Genomic DNA, 22,447 nt, shown 5'->3' with positions numbered 1-22,447 from the left:
CATTCTGGCACTCTGGTTTGACCTTCAAAGACTGGTGGTTTGTCAATTTTAGAATTACAGGTTTGTTCAAATTCCATAATAACACCAATAATAAGTTCCCCCTGGGTACCCAAATCGGGAACAAGTACACAATCTTTCTCCAGCAGTGGTCAACAAACATAAAGAAAGGCCAATCCTTTTATCCACTCTGGAGAATGACATTAATTGCTCATTGCTCAACATAGCCAATAAGAAAAGTTTTTGATTTGGGTGTTCAATTTCTTCTTCTACTACACTGGGGAGCCTAGGTTTAATGTTGAAAAATGTAAAGTAATGCACTTGGGGGCCAGAAACCAGAAAGCAAGCTACTCACTAGGGGGGGAACCTCTGGGTGAGTCTAGGATGGAAAAAGACTTGGGGGTACTGGTAGACAACAGGCTTGGCAATGACATGCAATGCCAAGCCGCTGCAAGCAAAGCCAACAGAATACTGTGATGTATTAAAAAGGGGATTAACTCCAGAAATAAAGAGATTATTCTCCCACTCTACAAAACTCTGGTCCAGCCACACCTGGAGTATGCTGTCCAGTTCTGGGCACCGGTCCTCAGGACGGATGTGCTGGAACTGGAAAGAGTCCAGAGAAGGGCAACAAAAATAATTAGGGGAATGGAGGACATCAGCTATGAGGAAAGACTACAAGCACTGAACCTTTTCTCTCTGGAGAAGAGACGATTGAGGGGGGATATGATATCAATGTACAAATACTGTACTGGTGACCCGAGTATAAGGAACAAACTATTCAGAGAAAGGGAATACAATAAGACACGTGGCCACTCACTAAAACTAGAGGAAAGGCGGTTTAACCTTAAAGTGAGTAAGGGGTTCTTCACTGTAAGAGCGGTAAGCAGTCGTATCAGCAGGGAGCATTGATAGTTTCAAAAAACGATTAGATGGGCACCTTAGAGACCACAACATACAGGGGTATACAATGTACGGTTAAAAGCAAACACACACACACATCATAGGTTGAACTGGATGGACAGATGTCTTTTTTCAACCTCACTAACTATGTAACTATTCAATAAACTTTGGTTAAATAAAATGATTCTCATCTTGCTGCAGTTTGTCCAATCTCCTTGTTAAATTTGTTTGCATCTTCTACAAAAGATAACGCAGAATATCAGTTTCAACCTTTTATAATTAGGCCTTTTTGCGGTTGTGCAATTTGTAAGGCATTTCTGCTTTATGACACAGAAGCTTATCCTGGGAATTGCAATAAGAATATGTGAACATGGATAAGGATCAGAGGTCAGACTCTTACAATATACATCTACTGTTCTGCTGACATTGGTGCTGCCCAGGGCATTGGTGACCTCACACGACACCGGCTCAGTGAAGAACGAGTAATCCACAACTGTCTCGAAGGTTTCTTCTGTCACCTCCTTCAGGAGTTGTCCACCTTTTGCCCACCTAAAAAACACAAAGAGAGGCACTGCTTAATACTATTAAAGGCCAATTCCCTGATCACATGATATAGATAGAAGACCCCTGTGTTATTCGAGCTGTCCCTAGTAGCTGATATTTCTTCCCCTTTCACCACCCCCCCTATTGATCTGTATATTTACTCTTGGATGCTGACCTATATTTCAGGCAGGGTATCATCCATCAGCAACTATAAAGACATTATTCAGGAATGTCCGCTGGGCCTGCAAGTGTCACACTATATGTTTAGGAATATTTTTAAAACCATCACAAAAAGCGGGGCTAAAAATGAAAGTTGAATAAGTAATAATAATTAATTAACAATGTTTAATCAGATTTATCTTCTTTTGAAATAATGTTTACTTTTTCATTGTCTTCATCTCGTGTTCAGCCTTTTCTAAACACCATTTCATTCCTCATTGCATAAATCTAAACCCACCGATTAAAGCGAGGTGGCTATTTATACAATGTTCTTATACTGTAAAAGGAAGCTGTTTTTTGTGTTTATGTATATATGTTTGGATAGCAAATAATCTCACTAATGTGTGTGTTTTAGGCTGACTTCACACCTTTGCATTGTAGTAATGTGTGCAGTATAACACATTTCATTGCAGGTTACGGCAAAGCACTTTGTGCTTTGAATTACCATTCATTTAGAAAAGCACACAAGTACAGTAAGTGTGAACATGTTTTCCCTGAAATTTAAAATGCAGGGAGTTCTTAACATTCATGGCATAACCTCAGTGGCTTATATTAAATAATTGGCTACTATAACTTAATGCATGTGTAGGTGCATGCGGTAATGCATTACAACGAATTGCTATAGAGCGAAAGTGCACTAAGGTGGCATTCACAATAGAGTAACGACAGAATGCTTGCAAAATCATTAAATATTGCCTGCATCCACTAAATGCACAAAAAGCCTTGTCCTGCCACCCCAAACACAGCAAGTAAGATGCAAGGGTGTGTGTGTGCAAAATGTGTGTAGAGCCCCTGTGACAGTACTGGTGCCTGAGCACCAGGGCCAGGACAAGAAGGGCAAGAGGGGGGACTGCCCTTGGCACAGTGGTTTTTTTTATGTGAGGTGGGGGCACTGCGAGGAGATTGAGGGGGAGGGTATTTGTGTTGGGAGGGGCAATTTGGGGGGGGGGCAGGGGGCAAGAATTGCTAGGAGTGGTGATTTAAGGGGATTTGTGTTGGGATGGGGGAAGATGATTTGTGCTAGGAGGGGGGATTGGGGTTGTGTTAGAATAGGTGATATGGGGAATCGGGAGGAGAATTGTGCTAGAAGGGGACATTTTTGTTTGGAGGGGGGGATTTGTGCTTGGAGGGGAAATTTAGGGGGTGGATTTGAACTAGGAGGGGGGAGAGAGGATGTGTACTTGGATGGGAAATGTGAGGGGTAGAGGATTTGATCTAGCAGGGGTGACTTTTTGACTTTTTTTTGGGGGGGAGGGGCATTTGCATTGGGGGAATTAGGGGATGGGGCAAAGGTTTGTGCTGAGAGGGGGTATTTCAGCAGGGGGACAGATTTGTACCGGGGGAATTTATGATTAGGGGGTCAGCATGCAGAATAATTCTCGTTTATTTGGGGGGGAATTTTTGCTGACACATAATGCTCATACATCTTGAGGGGGGTGCAGTTTGGCATGTTTGCCCTGGGCTCTAGATGACTTTGTCCCGACACTGCTGAGCACACATGTCAAAAACCAAAATCCAACTGTAGCATGCTGCAGGAAAAAAATAAAAGGTAATGACATTCAGGTGAACAGACTACCAAATATATACTGCCCAATATAGAAGACATGCCACATCTAGGTTCCTGTGTTGACTTTAGCAGCCAGATTCAAGGTCAGAAGACCCAACACCATCTCTTTTTCATTTTAGATATTATAAATCTACTCTACGAGTAGTAGCAGTCAGTCCAAGTATTGTGTTTATCCCAAGAGATTGACTTATCACTGCTGTACTTTTTTCTGTAGAACTGAGCGGATTTCATAAATGTTTCTATGACTAAGACAGATGTGTGATCAATGAATCCGAGTTTGAGATGCGCTAATTGGCTTCATCTGAAGTTTAAGTGGCCAGAAAGTACATATCATTTGCGTCATCAAAACATCAAATCACATTTTTCACCTTATGTTTGTTTACTTGTTTTAATATTCAAAAATGTAAATAAACATTCATAGTGATTTACATAAAAAAAAAAAAATCAAAATGTGCAAACAGGCAGGCTTTGTACTGCATACTATATCTCTTCTATAATAAAGGGTTCTTACCTGCCTGTTTGCAATCTTCTTTACATTGTACACTGAGCTGTGCATGCAGCAGGAGGGGCTGCTACAGAGGTCCAATTTTTAATTCCTTCAGATGTGCTTGACTGTTAAATTGTATATAAACCTTAACACTTAGGCCCCTTTCACACATACGGTCCGTTTGTCCGTTTTTCATCCATCCGTTGACGGATGAAAAATGGACATCAATGCATCTCTATGTAAAAACGGATGACAACGGATGATCATCCGCTTCCATCAATGTCCTTTTTTTGAACAGATGAATGTCCTATTTTTCATCCGTCAAAAAAACGGATCGGACGAAAAAAAAAAAACGGTCTGTTTTTCATCCGTTTTTGCAGTAGTGGATGTAAAAAAAAAGTGTGAAAAATGGATGAAAAATGGATGAAAAAACGGACGAAAAACGGGTGAAAAACTGATGAAAAATGGATGAAAAAATGGATGAAAAACGGATGAAAAACTGATACATTTTGACGTGACTGAATCAATAAACTGAACGGACCGTATGTGTGAAAGGGGCCTAAAGCAAGCCATACACGGATTGAAATTTGGTGGGTTCAGCAAGACCGAACGAATTTCAATCCATGTATGGGCTTGCTAATTCTATAGATGGACTTGTGTACAACCAGCCTGTTGGGCTATTCACAAATGATCAGTGCCGATGGCTATAGCCAGCAACACTTATTACTTTATTTTGCTGGTGGGGAAAGCTCCCCGCTGGCAGAATACAAGAGCACAGCAGAAGGATTTTCCCATCTATTTCAAATGTATGGATCAGGGAATCAGGTATGGCCAACTTTAGTTTTCCTCTTTTTGGTCTGTAAAATATACTATTAAATGTTGTTTGCTTTATTTGTTCAATAAGTGCAAAACCCTTTGTGCATTGCTTACATGTAAAGAAGAAAAAAAGTAAGTGTAACTAAAGCCAAGAATAAAAATGTTACATACTTTAGCTTACCAGTCCTTGTGGCGGCTGCAATAGTTTTCTACAGTCTCTACAGTTTTATCTACAGTCTCTGACTATCTCATGTTGAATCTCTTCAGCAATCCGTAGTATTAGGGTAAAGTGGTTCTAAAGGTTATATATATATATTTTTTTTTAATAACAAATAGGTTATACTTACCGCCTCTGTCCAATAGTTTTGCACAGAGCAGCCCCGATCCTTTTCCTTTTGGCTCTCCCGCCGGTGGTCCAGGCTCCTCCACCCTGATGAGTGCCTGCAAAAGCAAGCCTTTTGATGTGGGGGAACGCGAGCAAGCTCACTCCTGAGCCACGTTCATGTGTCCATTCACACACAGAGTGCGGCTTGGCCCTGCCCCCACTCTCTTCTCATTGGCTCACTGGCTGTGATTGACAGCAGCAGGAGCCAATGACTCCCGCTGCTATGTTAGCCAATGACGAAAGAGAGACGCAGTAGAGCAGCTTCTCTCAAGCACATCGCTAGATTTAGATAGGACTCAGGTAGGTATAAAGGGGGCTACACCCAGAAGGTTGTTTAGAATAGAATGCATTAAGGTAAAAAACCTTATTCCCTTAGAAACACTTTAACTGATTATAAGGTGTGGTCCTGCTGCTGATGTCAGGGTTGCATGTGAGACCTCTACATATATTTATTTTACCACCACAAGTTTGCTCACTCTTTTTATTATACTGTATTGATATAAATGGCACTTATCTAACCCCCTGACTAGCAAAAGTACATGAGCTGTTTATTTAAACTCTAAGTTTTTAATTAGACCAGAGTTCTCTTTATATGAAAGTGATTACTACAGAACCCTGCACTCTAATTTCTAGCATTGATGACATTTGAAGAGCTGTGAGATAAGGCAGAAACAATTTCTTTCGGGCCCCACTGTTCCTGTGAACAAAGCTTCCTATCTCCAGCTTATATTGTGCAAAGACTCATTACTGCCTGCTCTAGAGGGGAAACTGGATCCCACAAGGGACCCCTTTACCATTCTCCGACATTCAGCAGCTGCATGCCGATAATGACAGAGAAGTGTTTAGAGTAGAAGCTGCTGCAGTTACTGATCGAGGCCATTACATTTGTACATTTGGCGACTAAGCCTTCATTAGATGCTCACGGTATTTCATATTAGCTCAGAACATTGAGTCTCTTTAATGCATCACATTAAAACACTCATTAGCCAATTGGCCACTAGGTAAGTGGTATTACTATGAAGGAATGTTTGTGTTCAGTTTTGGCTAAATGGTTTCACATCACGTATGTACGAAACCTTCAACTCTTTGTGTTTCCCAACAAAATCGTCTTTTCTCTGTGTCATTCTTTTATATCTGAGGTATAGATTTGAATACCTAAAGAGGAACTTAACCTCTAAAAGGGGAGGTTCCGCTTTATCACATCCTTCCCCCTCCTCCAACACTTTTAGACAATTTTTGGGGGTGGGGGAGTGGGAACCTAGTCATGGTAAGTACCCGCTCCCACTTTAGGTTGGATCCCCCAGGCGATTCCACTGGAAGTTGGGAGCCCCAAACACAGAGGCGTAACTAGAACCTTCAGGCCCCCCCGTGCAAGAAACCATGAAGGGCCCCCCAGGCCTCTGGTCGGGGGACCTTCCCTTCAAGCCTAGGGCTCTTCCCACTGATCTTGGGGCAATTACTCACATTGTGAGGCCCTTTATTACGGTCCCGCAGTGGGACGCTTTCAAAAGTTCTGCAGTGGGCCCCCTTCCTGCCATCTTGGGGCTTCCCCACGGTGGTGGACTGCCAGGGCCCGGTCGCAAGTGTGACCTTTGCAATCCTGGAAGTTAACCCACTGGTGTCAGTAGTTTTTATTTTTTGGTATTTTATTTGGATTATTTTTTATCATTTTATTTTTTATTTTTTTATAATGTCACTGACTATGACTCTGTCCATTCAGAAAAGGAAGGAGCTGGTAAATTACATATTTACCGACCCCTTCCTGGTTCTCTATTGTGACACATCCCCTGCAGCAGCCGGCAGGAGAGGGGAGGGAGGAAGCCGGAAGCACAGTGGGTGGGGGGGAACCAGGGGAGCACACGGGGGCCCAGAGACAGCATAACACAAGTGAACTGGATAGAAGGAGTGGCGGGGGCAGCATACAGAGGAACCCATCTCCTCCATTTTCCTCATGCAGCTACAGGAGGAAAAAGGAGGACAGTGATTTCTCTACATACTGCCCACCCCTCCTATTCAGGTGTACAGGGGAGCCGCACAGGCCCCCTGGAGCATGGGGCCCAGTTGCAATTGCAACCCCTGTAGTTACGCCCCTGCCCAAACACACACGCCACCACCCCCCCCCCTTCCTGGCCACAACCTCTTGAAACATGTCACAGGTCCCAGGAGGCTGTGGGACCATTCACACAGCGTAGCGGGAACTTGGCTGTGAAGCCACAAGGAGTCACAGCCAGCTTCCCACACTAAAACATGCTAGTGCCGGGGACCAGAATACCAGCGAAGAATCAGCCTGGGTGAGGACAGATAAGTGGACTTTTTTAAAAGTCAGCATCTATAGCAGGGATCCTCAAACTACGGCCCTCCAGCTGTTTTGCGGAACTACACATCCCATGAAGCATTGTAAAACTCTGTCATTCACAGACATGACTAGGCATAATTTGAATTGTAGTTCCTGAACAACTGGAGGGCCATAGTTTGAAGATCCCTGATCTATAGTATTTAAAGCTGCTTACTTTCCTCCTGAAGATCCTCTTTGAAACTGAGTTTCAGCCTCAAAAACTTTATTGTAAATATATTTCTCTAGCAGAGTCCCAGATTGCAAAAAAAAAAAAAAAAACACACCAGGGATTCTAATTCTTGCTTATTCTAACACACAAAAAAATGTTTTGGCTGAGCATACACATTTTTAACTGTGTTAAATCCATATTAATAAACCAGGCCTGAAAGTATTAGGGTTGCAGGGCACTTGGAAATAGGTCCCAAAATTATAGACACAAGAAGTAAATTTTAAACCTGTTCACTTTACTATACCTTATCACCAACTTAAAAAAAAAAAAAAAACTTAAAAATAAGTTTAAAAGCATAGAAAATAAAAGTATTTTAACCCCTTTTACTGCCAATGCTGTATGTAGTATGTCAGTGGCAACAGGTGTAAAAATCTGACAAGCTGGCTGTCAGATGGAAGTAATTCCCCTCCCCCCTGCCATGTTTCCTGGGCTCTGCATGGCCATCTGCACACCTGGCTAATCTCCCCTTCCTGTTCACTTCCGGGCCCCCATGCCACTGTCTGCATTGCATTACTTTCATTGGAGGACAGATCGAACATCTAAGGTTTTTTTTTTTAAGACCATTGAGGTCTCATTAACCACTTTACCACCGGAGGATTTTGCTGTCTTCCGTCCAGGCCACTTTTTGCGATTCGGCGCTGTGCGACTTCAACTGACAATTGCGCAGTCGTGCGACGCCGTACCCAAACGAAATTTACGTCCTTTTTTTCCCACAAACAGAGCTTTCTTTTGGTGGTATTTGATCACCTGTGCGATTTTTACTTTTTGCGCTATAAACAAAAAAAGAGCATTTATTTTGAAAAAATAACAATATTTTTAACATTTTTTTATATGAAATTCCCCCCAAAAAAGATGTAAAAACCAATTTTTTTAAAAATTTTTGGCCAATTTGTTTTATGCTACATATGTTTGGTAAAAAAAATCGCAATAAGCGTATTTTGATTGGTTTGCGCAAAAGTTATTGCGTTTACTAACAAAGGGAAAGATTTCTGTCATTTTTGGTGTTTTTTTTTTAACGAGTAATGGCGGCGATCTGCGATTTTTTTTGCGGGACTGCGACATTGCGGCGGACAGACCGGACCCCTGACTGACATTTTTGACACTTTTGGGGGTACCAGTGACATTACTGCAGTAATCAGTGCTATAAATATGCACTGTTACTGTAAAAATGACACTGGCAGGGAAGGGGTTAATTTTATTGGAGCGGGAGGGGTTAATGTATGCCTGGTGCTTACTGACGTGTAGGGGGGGAGGTGACTGAGTGAGTCATGGACAGATCGGATGTCCAGCTATGCTGAACAGTCTGATCTGTCACTCCCTGTCACTATGGAGATCCACCCGCTGTGTTTACACACAGCGGGCGGATCTCCAGACTCGATCCCCGACGATCGGGTAAGAGCAGCGGCGATCGCCGCTGCTCCTCCCCTGGCCCGACTCCCGCTGTGAATGAAAACAGCGGGAGCGAGCCTCCGGCGGCGCGCAAGCGCCGCCCAGAAGGGGGAGTGTCCAATCACGTTAATACTACGTGGCTGGACGATAACGAACCACTCTGCCGCAGTAGTATTACTGTGAGCGGTTGTAGAGTGGTTAAAGAAAACCTGTCACCAAAAATACTTAACAAAAGGGAATTTTTGTCCTCTATATGACTATAATAAAGTTAAGTAAAAAACTGAAGTTACACCCAACTACTTAGAACACAGCCCAAAATAAATTTGAGGCATACCCCCACATACATGCAGGTGAGAATGTAATTGCAAGGTGCCTCTATACCGCCTCTAAAAAGAGAATGCTTTTAGCAAAGCTGGACCTTGTAATGTAAGATGTACGGTAACTGCAAAAATATCCATACCTTTAATTTCAGGTTTAAGTTTGTTATATGTATCACATTGTATCATTTTATTTTTGTTTTTTTGTTTTACACCATGCCGTACAAACATTATGTTTACTGAGCAACTCAATAAAACATAATAAAATAATAAAAAAACAAAATACTTGTTACTGTAAAAGTTCATGAATGCTGCCTTTGCGGCCCTAAAAGATGAGCTGGTGTACAAGAATTGGTGTGATCTAATATAGGCAGTGTAGCTTTCTAAATATCCTCATGGTGGCAGCATTTAAGTGTATGAACATACTGAGGCTATTATTACCACTAACAGCATTATTTTTATCATTATCATTATTTATTTATGAAGTGTGAGGCATATTCCACACGGAATCTCTGCTGTACGAATGTGTCCAGTGGGTCGTGCTTTAAAATGACACGTATCTAGTGCAATGTCCAGCTATGCTGAGCACTCCCTTCGGCTCGGATTCTCCAAAAAGAAGGGTAAAGGAGCGGACTTTTTTGGGCATAAAACTAGTGTGGGGAAAAATGAGTTTGTCCATAGTAACCACATATTGTTTATGAAAATAGAGAATTGTGTTGTATTTATTTCTATTTCAGTTTCTACATCTGTTTTCATGTACATAGCACATATTTGTCATTTTCTGATCCCGTTAACCTGGTCATATAGAGATTACCACAAAATTTGAATCAATTGTTAAAGTGCAACTTTATTCAGAAAATTAAGACCTGCCAGATCACTCCATGCTCTCCCATTTCACAGGTATAGCTATGTAAAATATTAAAAATAAGTGCCTATACTGTTTAAAATCCTGTAATACACTGTCTTACCCTGCTCTGCACTGTGCCCAAAATGTAGAGGCCAATCTGCTGTCATCTCAAATATTTGCTGCTGCTCAGGGGCTATGGGCTTCAGAAAAAATGCAGCCTCCAGTAAAAAGAAACAGGAGCGATACTGGAGGCAATTTACAGTGCACAGCCACTGCACACAAATTTTGGTAGTATAATTAAAGTTGTTATGGGTAAAATTCTGCTTTACAATTTTAACATGGTATTGTCATTTTTAATATCGTTTGCAATGTTTTTAAATGTGTACCATATAATAAAATAATCCCTGGTGATGCTACGGTGAAAGTCCTTGTTCAGGTACTTCTGTTTTAGGATGACAATGCTCTGCCCCTGTCTCTTTACCCTGTCACATGAGCTTGTGGTCATTTTTAAAACACATTAGACAGACATGGTCAATAGTTGTCACCATCAGGAAACTCGCCCTGAGAAAAGCAGTGTACCCATCACTGGAGTCCTTATAGACAGGAAGTGACTGCAGAGAAGCAGCAGGAGATTTAACCAATTGCCAACTGCCTCATAGCAGATTTACTGCTACAGGGCACCCGAGTGTGCAGAATCATGTATACTGTATATAGGTGATTCTGCACTTCTGGGTTTTAGGCGTGAGTGCCCACCGTCAGCAGCTCACTGCCACCATGATTTTACACAGCGAGAGCTGATTAGCTGGTCCCGCAGACCTGATGTCTGTCGGCACCCGCTGATTGTTCGGTACACTGACAGAATGGCAGTCTAACTATATAATGGCCGATTGTCATTCTGTCAGTACAGAAGACATGGATCCTGTGCTTCTGTAAAGCAGAAACACTGATCCATGTATTCCACTATTAAAAGCACCTCCCCCACTACATTGAATCACCAGCTAGGCACACAGTTAACCCTTTGATCACCCCTGATGTTAACCCCTTCCCTGCCAGTGGCATTAGTACAGTGACAATGCATATTTTTAGCACTGATCACTGTAATAATGTCACTGGTCCCCAAAAAAGTGTCAAAAGTATCAGTTAGGTGTCCGATTTGTCCGCCGCAATATCGCAGTCCTTCTATAAGTCACTGATTGCTGCCATTACTAGTAAGACAAATAAATAAATGCCATATTTTTCAAAACCCTGCACTGCAACACAGATTAGGGAACTGCGCAGTGCAGTGTTTTGAAAAATATGACATTTCAGTGTTCACTGCATTTTAGTGCATTGAGAGGCCCATAGGGATCAATGGCAAAGCAACAAAGCACAAATAATAGGCATTTTGATACTATTAACAAACCTTGGATGTTAACTGCATTCTCTCCAAATCCTAAATTCTAAATAGTGCTATAGAAACACATGTTAATATTATATGTCAACACACAAAAGAAATGCATCTTGACGCATGACAATGCACCTTGCTTAAAAATGCACTTCTGTCTACACGCATAGACCTAGAAGGGCCCTAAATGACTAATAAGGAAGTCTAGAAGGTGGGAAATCTGAACTTTTACAGGAAAGGTCAAACTTTGCATATAACGTATCTGCTATGTGGTTATAACCTCCAGGTTCCAATCAAGTAGCAGTAATACATGCACATGTCAAACATGTATAAATTTGCTTTTAATGAGCCCTGTTTATGTTTTTTTAATGCTTTTTGTTTGTTTGTTTTTTTGGCACATTATATTCCTGCCTTCACTTTCTATTCATTATGATCTTCTAATCTGTGCATAAACAGGAAATTCTCTGTACTAAGAGCCACTAAGATCTCCAGTCACTCCTGGCAACCTGAGTGGGTGAATGACGTGCCAGTGCAGCATAGGTTAAACTTCCTATGACAGCCATCCAAGGCAGCGCATACTGCAGTGTAATTAGCACTCTTCTTGATGGCGATTAGCACTTAGCAGCTACTCTCATAATGTTTAATGAAGACATCTGTATGTTGAGATGTTCAACCGTAAGCACCTTTTGAAGGTGTTACAAAAGAAATTGTACAGGGCCAGGGTTGTAAATGCTTCTACTTTATCCATAGGCCAATAAAAAAAATTATATTGGTGGCTCATGATTAGAGAAATACCAGGTCTGGCTGCCAGATGGACTCAATGCGAAGCCAACGGCTCAGAGAGTCATTAGTCAATGCCATCAAACTAGTCCAAAAAGTGGTCAGGTCAAGCTAGAACAAGATCTTGGAGCTGCAGGAGGGAGGAATTAGCAGTATTAGTTACAGTAATAAGTTTATATGATAACAACTAAGATTTATGTTGCTTCAGCAGGACCGCTGCTGTGATGTTGGCTTAATCACAGGTATCAAATTAAAATTTTGCTTGGGGAGTTTCAAATGCTAAAAAAGCACCAGGAATACCACATTGTAACATGTATTTTGTTGGAGTGGACCCATCAGTCACATTAAGAATAATGTAATAGAAAATATTACTAGCAGCGCAATGCCTCAAAGGATGTTATATAAGTGAAGGTACTGCCCCTGAAACCACAGCAAATGGTAGGATAGTACGTGATGAAAACAGTGTGCGTAGCAAATATGTGTCTCAGATATGTCAATTATAATGGCATATAGGTATAAAGTGAATTAACTTAAAGCGCATCCGTAATAAAAAAAGTTCATATGGTATTCATATATATATGCTATGGTTTCAGGGGCAGTACCCATTATATAACATCCTTTGAGGCATTGCACTGTAATATTTTCTATTGCATTATTCTTATTTCACACCACTGTGGGTTGTAGCAGCAGCAGTCCACCCTTTTTTATTTGTTTTGCCAGACCATTATCACTTTTCCCTTGGCATGAGTGTTTTTTTTTCATATCATCAGCCACATTACAAGAAAAATCCCTAAAGTCAAAATATAGTATCATTTTTTAAGAAAGGACTTTTTATCAAAAGACGTCCTTGAGCTCCAGCCAGTGACTTTGGCTAAGCCGAGATGACTTTGTCATTGTGCTGAAGCATTTTCTCAGTCTCCTCTCATCCAATGTCCAGACTGCAACACTGTAACTGTGTAGCAAGTCACAAGGTAAGAGGCTGCCGCAGGGGGATGATCTGTGTCACATATTTGTAAACACAGCCAAAAACTGTACAGGTATCCAGAGTTACCTAAGACCCCGTTCAGACAGGGGCGACGCAACTTGCTGGGGCGACCTGTGAAGTCGCTGTGCACCGCGACCTTGGCGCGACATGCACGGACTTCATATCATTGAAGTCAATGCAAGTCGCCTCTAGGTCGCCCCAAAGTAGTACAGGACCCTTTTTCTAAGTCGGAGCGACTTGTGTCGCTCCTATTAGAACGTCTCCTGTACTATTCAATGGCGAGCGACCCACCGAGACTTTTCAGGCGACCAAGTCACCTGACAAGTCGCGCTAGTGTGAATGGGGTCTAATTGTGTCATCTTTGAGCTGGCATCTCAGTCCAGGAAGTAGATGGTGACCCTGGATGATGCCAAAAGAAAAATGGCTCCATCCTCCTAGAGAGAAAAGCAGATGGAGGCTTTCTCAGGCAAAGCACTGTAAACTATGCGACAGGGAATAATTACCTGGAACTCAATTTTATAACAGGCAGTATCAGCATTATGGTTGCCTTCAAAGAGCCGGTTGTATCTAAGACTAGATTTCCACCCCCCTTACATCAGATGTCAAGAGCCCCTCCATCCTCAGATGTTAAGAATCCCCAAACCTCCATTACATCACAGTGCACTCCACTTACCTTGTGCTACTTCAAAGCTGGGAAGCAGAACTTGCAGAGTCTGGAGGAGGACCAGAAGAGAGTTGGAGTCAGCTGCCATAGTCTACTGAATGCTGAGATTAAGTGAAGGTGGAGGCAAGGGGGTGCTTCAGCTGCACAGAGAGACACAGGATCTGTAGGAGGAGTTTCTGCCCTCCTCTCTGCTGCTGACTGCTGAGACAAGGTGGGGGTGGAGACGAAGGGGGTGCAGCAGCTGCAGGAGAGATGCGACGGCCACGTGAAATGGTTTAGAGTAGTGGTCCTCAACTCCGGTCCTCGGGGCCCACTAACAGGCCAGATTTTAAGTTTTACCTTGGGGAGACGCAGACTAGAATACTGCAATCACTGAGCAGCAAATTAGATCACCTGTGATGTAATTTAGTTATCTTGCAAACCTGGCCTGTTAGTGGGCCCCGAGGACCGGAGTTGAGGACCACTGGTCTAGAGGGCCAGATTCCGACACATATGGGTTACACTGACACATTATGAAGCATGTGTGTACTTAAAGTGCAATTCAAGGTTATAACCAATCTTAAAAATGTTCCCTCCCCTCTTCCCACATCTATGCTGACTAACCTGTGTAATCAGATGTAAATACTTACCTATTTATAGGCCACTCAAGTCCAGTCACATGATCCAGATCATCTGTGTCAGCCAGCTGCAGGGAAGAGGAGGGAGCACCAAAATGGATGTGCCATAAACATTTAGGGGTGACATCACCACTCCCAGGCATTACCAATCTGTTGAACATTGAACACTTTCGCCTCAGCCCTGCAGCCGCTGCTGGCTGACACAGGGGAGATCATGTGACTGGACTAGAGCAGCCTGGAAATAGGCAAGTGTATACAGTACATCTTTCTTAAACTGGTTAGGCCTTCCATACACAGAGTGAACTTATTTCCTGCAAAATTTTCTTGATTCCCCCATCAACACAGACAGTGTTGATGCAGGAATCCATCCTGCTGGGCCTTTGTCTTCTCCTGGCAGTAGTGGGGGTGGGCGGGGGAAGCCGTCCCCGCCGGGAGAAGACAGTGAGTATTGCCATTGTCTATAGCAGCAATAAATGCAGGTAAAACCCAGTATGCTGGTTGTACCCAAGTTGAATGATCAATCAACTTGGTACATTCAGCCTGCCCATACACAATTCCAATCTCGCCCGGCTCCTGCTGAACCGGCCTGAGATTCAAACTGTCTATGGCCTGCCTTAGTCAGCATAGGTGTTAGGAGGGGGGAGAATTTTTAAGATTTGATAGATATAGCCTAGAATTACTTTAACTTGAAAAAATGTATCTGGTGACAGGTCTACTTCAATACTTTTTGGGCATTCCACTTTTTAAATCCAATACTGGGGGTACAATCTTCCTGCATACTCCACCATTGGCCCCTTCTCTTTTGTGCAGTTGAATGGCCATATCTTTAAAATTACAGTATACACTGTATATTGTGTATATACACCGATCAACCATACTGTACTCAGACATAACTGTATGACTTATAATTAGGGATGGGCCGAACTACCCCCTGTTCGGTTCGCACCAGAACTTTCGAACATCACGAAAGTTGGGAACCAAATAACAAACCCAATTAAAGTCTATGGGACCGGAACTGGAAAAATCAAAAGTGCCAATTTTAGGGGCTTATATGCAAGTAATTGGACATTCAATGGTTACGGGGGTTCGGGTACTGCCCCGGGGGACATGTATCAATAAAAAAAGTTTGTAAAAAAAACGTCATTTTTAAATGCGCAGTTATTTTACAGATATACGTAAAGTGAAAGCATGAAAATGAGAAATACCAATAAAAAAGAAAAATTCCTTTCAATATAGTGCCTGGGGAGGGGGGGGGGGGGGGTCCCCTTAGTCTAACTATAAAGTGGCACATCTGTACTGTGTATAGAACCTGCTGCAGAATTAGTTGCATTTATAAAGCGAAGAAAATTACATTTTCCCTGCTAGCTTTCTTTATTTTGTAAACAACGGTTTGGAGAGCTGAACTGTATGATGAGGCCACAAGGTAGTGCACTGGGAACAAGATAAGAGATTTTTTGGATACATTCTGGTGTTTCTTCCACAGACTTTGGATAGAAGTAACAGGTGTGGAAAAATTGGTCTTTGGGTGTTTGTGGCGCCTTCACAACGTAACCCTATCGAGGTACTATTGATGAAAGCAAGAATTAACCTTGCTGTCAAAAATTGAAACGTGCAATGATGCACAGAAATATATTGCATTAACTGTGCGCTAACACACAGATTATACTGTGTTAAAGGTGCAGTAAGGCACTGAAATATACTGCGTTAAACATGCACTAACGCAGAGAACTAAAACAGCACATAACGCACTGAAATATTGTGGTAAACGGTACGTAACGCATAGAAATATACTGCGTTAAACGTGCAATAACACACTGAACTGTAATGCAGTAAACATCTGCCCTGACAAAACAAACTAACACTAAAGTAAAAATGAATGGTCACTCACTACACTCACTGAACTATCACTAGATTCACACTAAACTAATACTCTACACTGACAATAGAATCAGTATAGCACACTTAAGCTGGATACACACTGTACGACTTTTGTTTGATTTCCTTTACATTTACCTTCAACTATGTAGTGCAGGGGTCTGCCTGATTGCACACAAATTGAAAGTGTTTAGGTCTGACCTCATATTATATGGTTTTGGTAAATCTAAAGGAAAAAATCCAAAGAAAATTGTACAGTGTGCATCCAGCTTAACTCTTTAGAAGCACTGGACAGAGCCATGTTCTATCTCTCTCCACACCAATATCACACTACAAAAGGTCACTATTGAAAGAATAATTTTAAAGTGTGGGGTGGGACTAAGAGCAATGAGCCATGATTGGATCATTTCAACATTACTTTCTCCAATCATGCCTCTGATGATTCTCTGTGCCCTGATTAGGCAAAGCTTTTATTGTGTCAGCCAATCAGGGCTTCCAATGCACTGTGCAGCAAGCCGAACAAACAGATTGAACGCCCCGATAATTCGGGTGTTTGTCGAACGTGTGAACAGCCAATGTTCGGCCCAAACTAATGCTCGGGCCAAACCGTTTGCCTATCCCTACTAATAATATTGATTATGCTGTTGCAATGCTACCTGTAAGTCAGTGGGTTATATTGGGCAGCAAGTAAACATGTCCCTGAAGTTGGTTTATTGAAAGAAGAAAAAAATGACATCCCAGTTTGTTGTGTATGGTGCTTCGTAGCTGAAGACTGGTCAGGGTTACCACAGCCAAATGCACATACAATAGGCACTTGAGCATATGTCAGATATGTCACCAGGGTGGGAAGAAAGCAAGCCAGCAATGTGATGCTCTGAGTAATGTTCTGCTGGGAAACATAGGGGTTGATTTACTAAAACTTGAGAGTGCAAAATCTGATGCAGCTGTGCATGGTAGCCAATCATCTTCTAACTTCAGCTTATTAAATTAAGCTTTGACATATAGCATGGAATCTGATTGCTTTCTGGGCAGAGCTGCACCTGATTTTGTACTCTCCAGTTTTAGTAAATAAACCCCATTGGGTCCTGCCAGTCATGTGGATATTACTTGAGACGTATCACCTACCTGTAAGGAAGGGCAGGCAAATACACAAAATGGTTCCTCTGGATGAATTCTGTGCACAGGCTAATACATGGTAACTTTTGTGCTCACAGAAATTGGGCACTTGCTAACGTGCATGTGCATACCCGTGCGCACTGGCGCTCATGTGCACTTGTGACAGATGTTGTTGCCAAACAGGCTATTTAAACTGGGTCAGTGTTTAGAATCAGTGCTGCTTTGTCTGCACCCTCCTGTGTATCCTATGATTCTGTATCCTGATTCCAGTTGCTGACCCGGCTTGTCTTGACCACTCTCTGAACTCCATCTGCAGTGACCTCAGCTTGTCCCCCTAGTCTCCGTTTCTGTCTGCTCCATTGGTTCCTGCTTCACTGATCGGTTCCAGACCAAACTTGTTTCCTGACCACACTCTTGCCTGTGCCCTGTACCTGATTCAACCTCTCTGTGAATGTCCTGGCCTACCTGACCCTGCTACTCTGCCTGCTGTCACCGGTACCTGCCTAACACTCTGCTGTTCCGACTGAGCCACAGTCTGCTACCATCAACTCTCTCAGCTGCTCCCTGTGGCCAGTACCAGCCTGCCTCAGTCTGCTGTCTACCAGCTGCCTACCAGCCTGTCTGCTTACTGGAGCCTTCTGACAACTTCAGCTGCACAGCATGGTCACCTGCCCTGCTGCTAGCAAGACTTGCAGGCACTTGTGCCACTTTGTACACCTACACCCCCTGTCTACACTATCAGGGCCCGTAAACAGAGGTGTAAGAGGGCCCCTCTATACTATGTTCAGGGGGAGGGGGGGGGGTGTGCCCCCCTGCACAGAGTACCTGGTTGGCTCTGTTACCAGGTATGTGATACTACCTAAACATTGTTGCTGAACAAGTACGCCCCTTAATGGAAATGGTATTCTCTGATGGCAGTGCCCCTTTCAGCAGGATAATACACCCTGTTACATTACAAAAATGCTACCAAAAAGATTTGTGGAACACAACAATGAGCTTGAGGTGTTGAATTGGCCCTCAAACGAATCGAGCATCTCAAACCAGATCTCAAACCAATCAAGCATCTGTGGGATGTGCTAGAAAAACAAGTCTGATCCATGGAGGCCCCATCTCACAACTTACAGATTTTAAAGGATCTGCTATTGATGGCTTGATGCCAGATACCACAGCATCCTCATCAGTGGTTTAGTGGCATTCATGCCTCAATGGGTCAGGGCTGTTTTGGAGACCAAAGGGGACCTACTCAATATTAGGTGGGTGATCATAATGTTATGTCAACTCCTCAAACTTGAGTTCCTAAAACCATTCTTGAATTCATCAGACCAGGCCATCTTCCTCCATTGCTCCTGGTCCAGTTCTGATGCTCACATGCCCATTGTAGGGGCTTTGGGCTGTAGACACAGGTCACTATGGGCACTCTGACTAGTCTGTGGCTACACAGTCTCATACACAACATACTTTTTCAGCAATTTGAACTACAGTAGCTCTTTTATTGGATTTGATTACACATGCCAGCCTTTGCTTTCCATGTGCATCCATGAGCCTTGTTCACCCATGACCCCATTGCTGGCTCGCTGGTTTTCCTTCCTTGGAGCGCTTCTGGCAGGTCTGGACTACTTCAGACCAGCAATATCTCACAAGACTTGCAGTTTTGGAGATGCTCTGACTCAGTAGTTCAGCCATTACAATTTGGCCCTTGCCAAAGTCCCTCAAATCATTATGCTTGCCCATTTTTTTTAACACATCACCTTCACGGACAACATGTTAATTTGTTGTCTAATATATTCCACCCACTTTTTCAGATGCTATTGAAAGGAGATAATCCATGTTTGTACTTAACCTGTCAGTAGTCATAATGTTATGACTGATTGGTTTGTTTATGTACACTGTATATATTACAATGTAAGTGTGCGTATCCTTACATAACTGTATTGCATATGCAAAATATGTACTAATATTTATATATCGCCCACGCTATGGTGTAAACCTTGAAAAAGTGCTACTGACTGACTTAGCTGCCACTCCACATGCTCCTATGTTGCAACCGTAGGTAATTAAACAATTATAAAAAAAAGTGGCGCTACCTAATACCAATTGTAGCATCAAAGTCCTCAGTGCAATAAATATTGATAAATTAAAAATAATTAAATAAAATATGAACAAAAGATGTGCTAAATCTTTCCAAAGTAAATGCAACTTATGTCATATAAATTGCAACAAATGTGCAGACAAAAACTTCAGTCCCAAGGTGCTTCCATGCTGCAAAGTGCAAACAACTTCAACCCCTAATAAGTGCTGCTGCTTTCCAAGGTGCCCCGAAAGAATCCCCACTCACCAGAAGTAATTGACCCCTTTTATGACAAGAGGGTCAATATGTGCTGGATCCAATGTATTCAAGGATCACTCCTATACATATTGCTACATTGTCAGGGTTTTTCCCCACTGGGCAATTATGACTACCTTCTTGCAATGTTCAGAGAGAGGGACACAGACCAGGCTTTGCTGCTTCCTGATGACGTCTGGTGACGAAATGCATAGAGGCGGATTTCCGGTTGATGACATCACTTCCACTGACATAATTTCTGTGGATTACTATATGATTTTATGGAAATTATTTTTAATAAAGTAATATGATGTGCAAGGATAGCATTTCATGCTGTGTCCCTCTGTCTGAGTATTACAAGAAGGTGGTCATAAATGCACAGTGGGGAAATTTCCTGACAGTGGAGGAGTGATTCTGGGACAGATTGAGTACATATTGACCTTCCTATTATACAGTACAAGGAGTCAATTACCTCTGGTAAGTGAGCATTCTTTCGGGGCGCCTTGGAAAGCAGCAGCATTTATTGGGGGTTGAAGTGGTTGGTAATTGACAGCTTGGAAGCACCTTGGGATGGACGTTTTTTTAATGCACAGTTTTTGCACTTATATGACATGAGTTGCATTTACCTTGAAAACATTTGGCATATTATTTGCCTATGTTTTTATTTATTTTTTATTTATCAATATTTGTTGCATTGAGAACTTTGACATTATAATTGGTATCAGGTAGTAGGTAGCATTGCTCTCTTTATAATGGTTTAATATTCAAAATATGACCTTATGAGTGATTTACTACTGTAGCGCCACCCCTGTAGGAGCCACTTGAGTATTACCCAGATAGTCCTTACTTCTTCACTGGCAGCCACACACAAAGTTTTTACTGCAGCCAGGTACACACACTTTAGGTCAATGTAGTCAAAGACCAGTCTAGGGGTGTTGTTTTGTAGTTTTATGTTATAGGAACTTGGATATTTGTAGTAGGATAATTCAGAACAAAACTATGTACAACTTGAATGAGGACTCTATCTGATCTAGAATTGAGCAGTAAGTGAAGTCCCTTGCTGGGAGCAGATGGCAGACTTCTCCTGTGTAGCAAGGTGGAAATAAAGAGTATGAACAAAGTCTTGTTGTGAAGAACAGGTAGACAAAGCTCTTCAGATCACTAGCTAGTGATCTCTTTAGTTGGACCCTTGGCTAGGCTAACTGTACTAGCACAGAGCCAAAAGAACAGGCCCTTAGATCTTTGGTCTGTACTCACAGGAGTCACAAACAGATTCTCTCAGGCATGGCTCCCCTTCAGTCAGCTTTTCAGAAGCACCAGGTGCTCTCCTCCATTTTAGCTTCGGGCCTTAGGTCGCCCACCTGAGGCTGCATGGCAACAGGTGCCAGGGGAGGCAAGTCTGCATCACCCCTGGCTGGTGCAATCAACTATCTGGGAAGGACCCAGAGCTCTGGTGTTCTCTGAATATATAGGCCTATCCCAGCATGCTTGGGGGCACCTCCCCTGTAATTGGTCGAGACTGTATACATATTCATGCTGCCTATTTGGCTAGCTCCCACCCATATTCCAGAAAGCTCTACTGGTTTCCAGAAGCCGGTAGGAGCCCAGGCAAACTCAACAGCATCAGAACACCAGGAGCAGTCCTAACTAATAAATTGCAGCATACTGTTGAGCAGACATGCTGAAGATAGATTTGCCTCTAGCCCCACAATTAGGTGGAGGGAAAACTACACTAATCTAACTATGAAAAAATTACTAGAAATAAGTCCCATGAATCAAACAAAAAACTAGTAATAGTATCGCCGACAGTTCAAAGGGAATCCTCCACACAGAGAAAAACAGCAGTGTCCTTTCAAATTTCTATGCAGAGTCTCTTAAAATTCCTCTCCACCAATTGGGATCAACAGTGAATTTACGGGGTCACCACACCACACATCCTCCACCTTTGTGCTAAATAGGGGGGTGGCAACTCACCAGACAGCGTTGCCCACCTATTCTCATAGGGTAGGCAATAAGGCAAAGCACACAAATCTCCTCCGATCAATTGCAGCAGCTGACTGTGTCTTTCCTTGTAGCTTGTCACTAAGGCGTTCCCTCTCCAATTCTTAGATGTGGTGGCTGCATTATTTTCCTTCTTTTATACATTTGTTTCCTTCATTTTCACCTGGAGATCCAACCAGCGAGTCTGTTTTTTTTGTTCAACTTTCTTTACCAGGCCAAGTTTAAAACTCCACTGAAAGTGACGGGATCTCCTTCGACTTGCCCCATCCCTTCTTCTCCTATTTGACCTTTTCCAAGCCCGTCTCTTTTCCAAGCCCGTCTCTAGCATCACATCACCTGGTATTTCAGGCGTCGTGATCAGTGCTGACCAGTATGATGTTTCATACTGGTGTCATAGTGGGCATTTTATGATGAAAGCGCTAGATCTGTTCTATATGACTTGTATAAACACTAGTGGAAAGGATTTCCTGTCCCCCAACTAATCAAGTGTTAGTGTTCAGCCTATGAAGCATTTATAGAGCCCCTTTGTCCCTTCTGATTGCTTCCTGCCAGGAGGTGCAGCACTGCTGATGGGCTGTCATATGCTCTGCCCTGCTTATCACTAATAATTAGCTGTACAGGGCCTCCTAAGTGCTAATTAGATTAAGAAGCCTTGGCACATTAGGGAT

At 42.6% G+C, this 22,447-nt stretch overlaps 1 protein-coding gene across 4 annotated transcripts in view; it reads right to left on the bottom strand.

Annotated features, from left to right (window-relative positions):
- KIRREL3 (kirre like nephrin family adhesion molecule 3) overlaps positions 1–22,447 on the bottom strand; it is a 1,274,477-nt gene that overhangs the window by 165,286 nt on the left and 1,086,744 nt on the right. For all 4 annotated transcript variants that reach the window (XM_082273094.1, XM_082273096.1, XM_082273097.1 and 1 more), the window contains one exon: positions 1,301–1,449. In XM_082273094.1, coding sequence (XP_082129220.1) covers positions 1,301–1,449 — 149 coding nt within the window. The remainder of the gene's footprint in view (positions 1–1,300; positions 1,450–22,447) is intronic.

This window comes from Pelophylax lessonae, assembly GCF_965119305.1.
Source record: "Pelophylax lessonae genome assembly, chromosome: 12".
Classification (NCBI taxonomy): Eukaryota; Metazoa; Chordata; class Amphibia; order Anura; family Ranidae; genus Pelophylax; species Pelophylax lessonae.
This window is presented reverse-complemented; position numbering and strand designations above follow the sequence as displayed.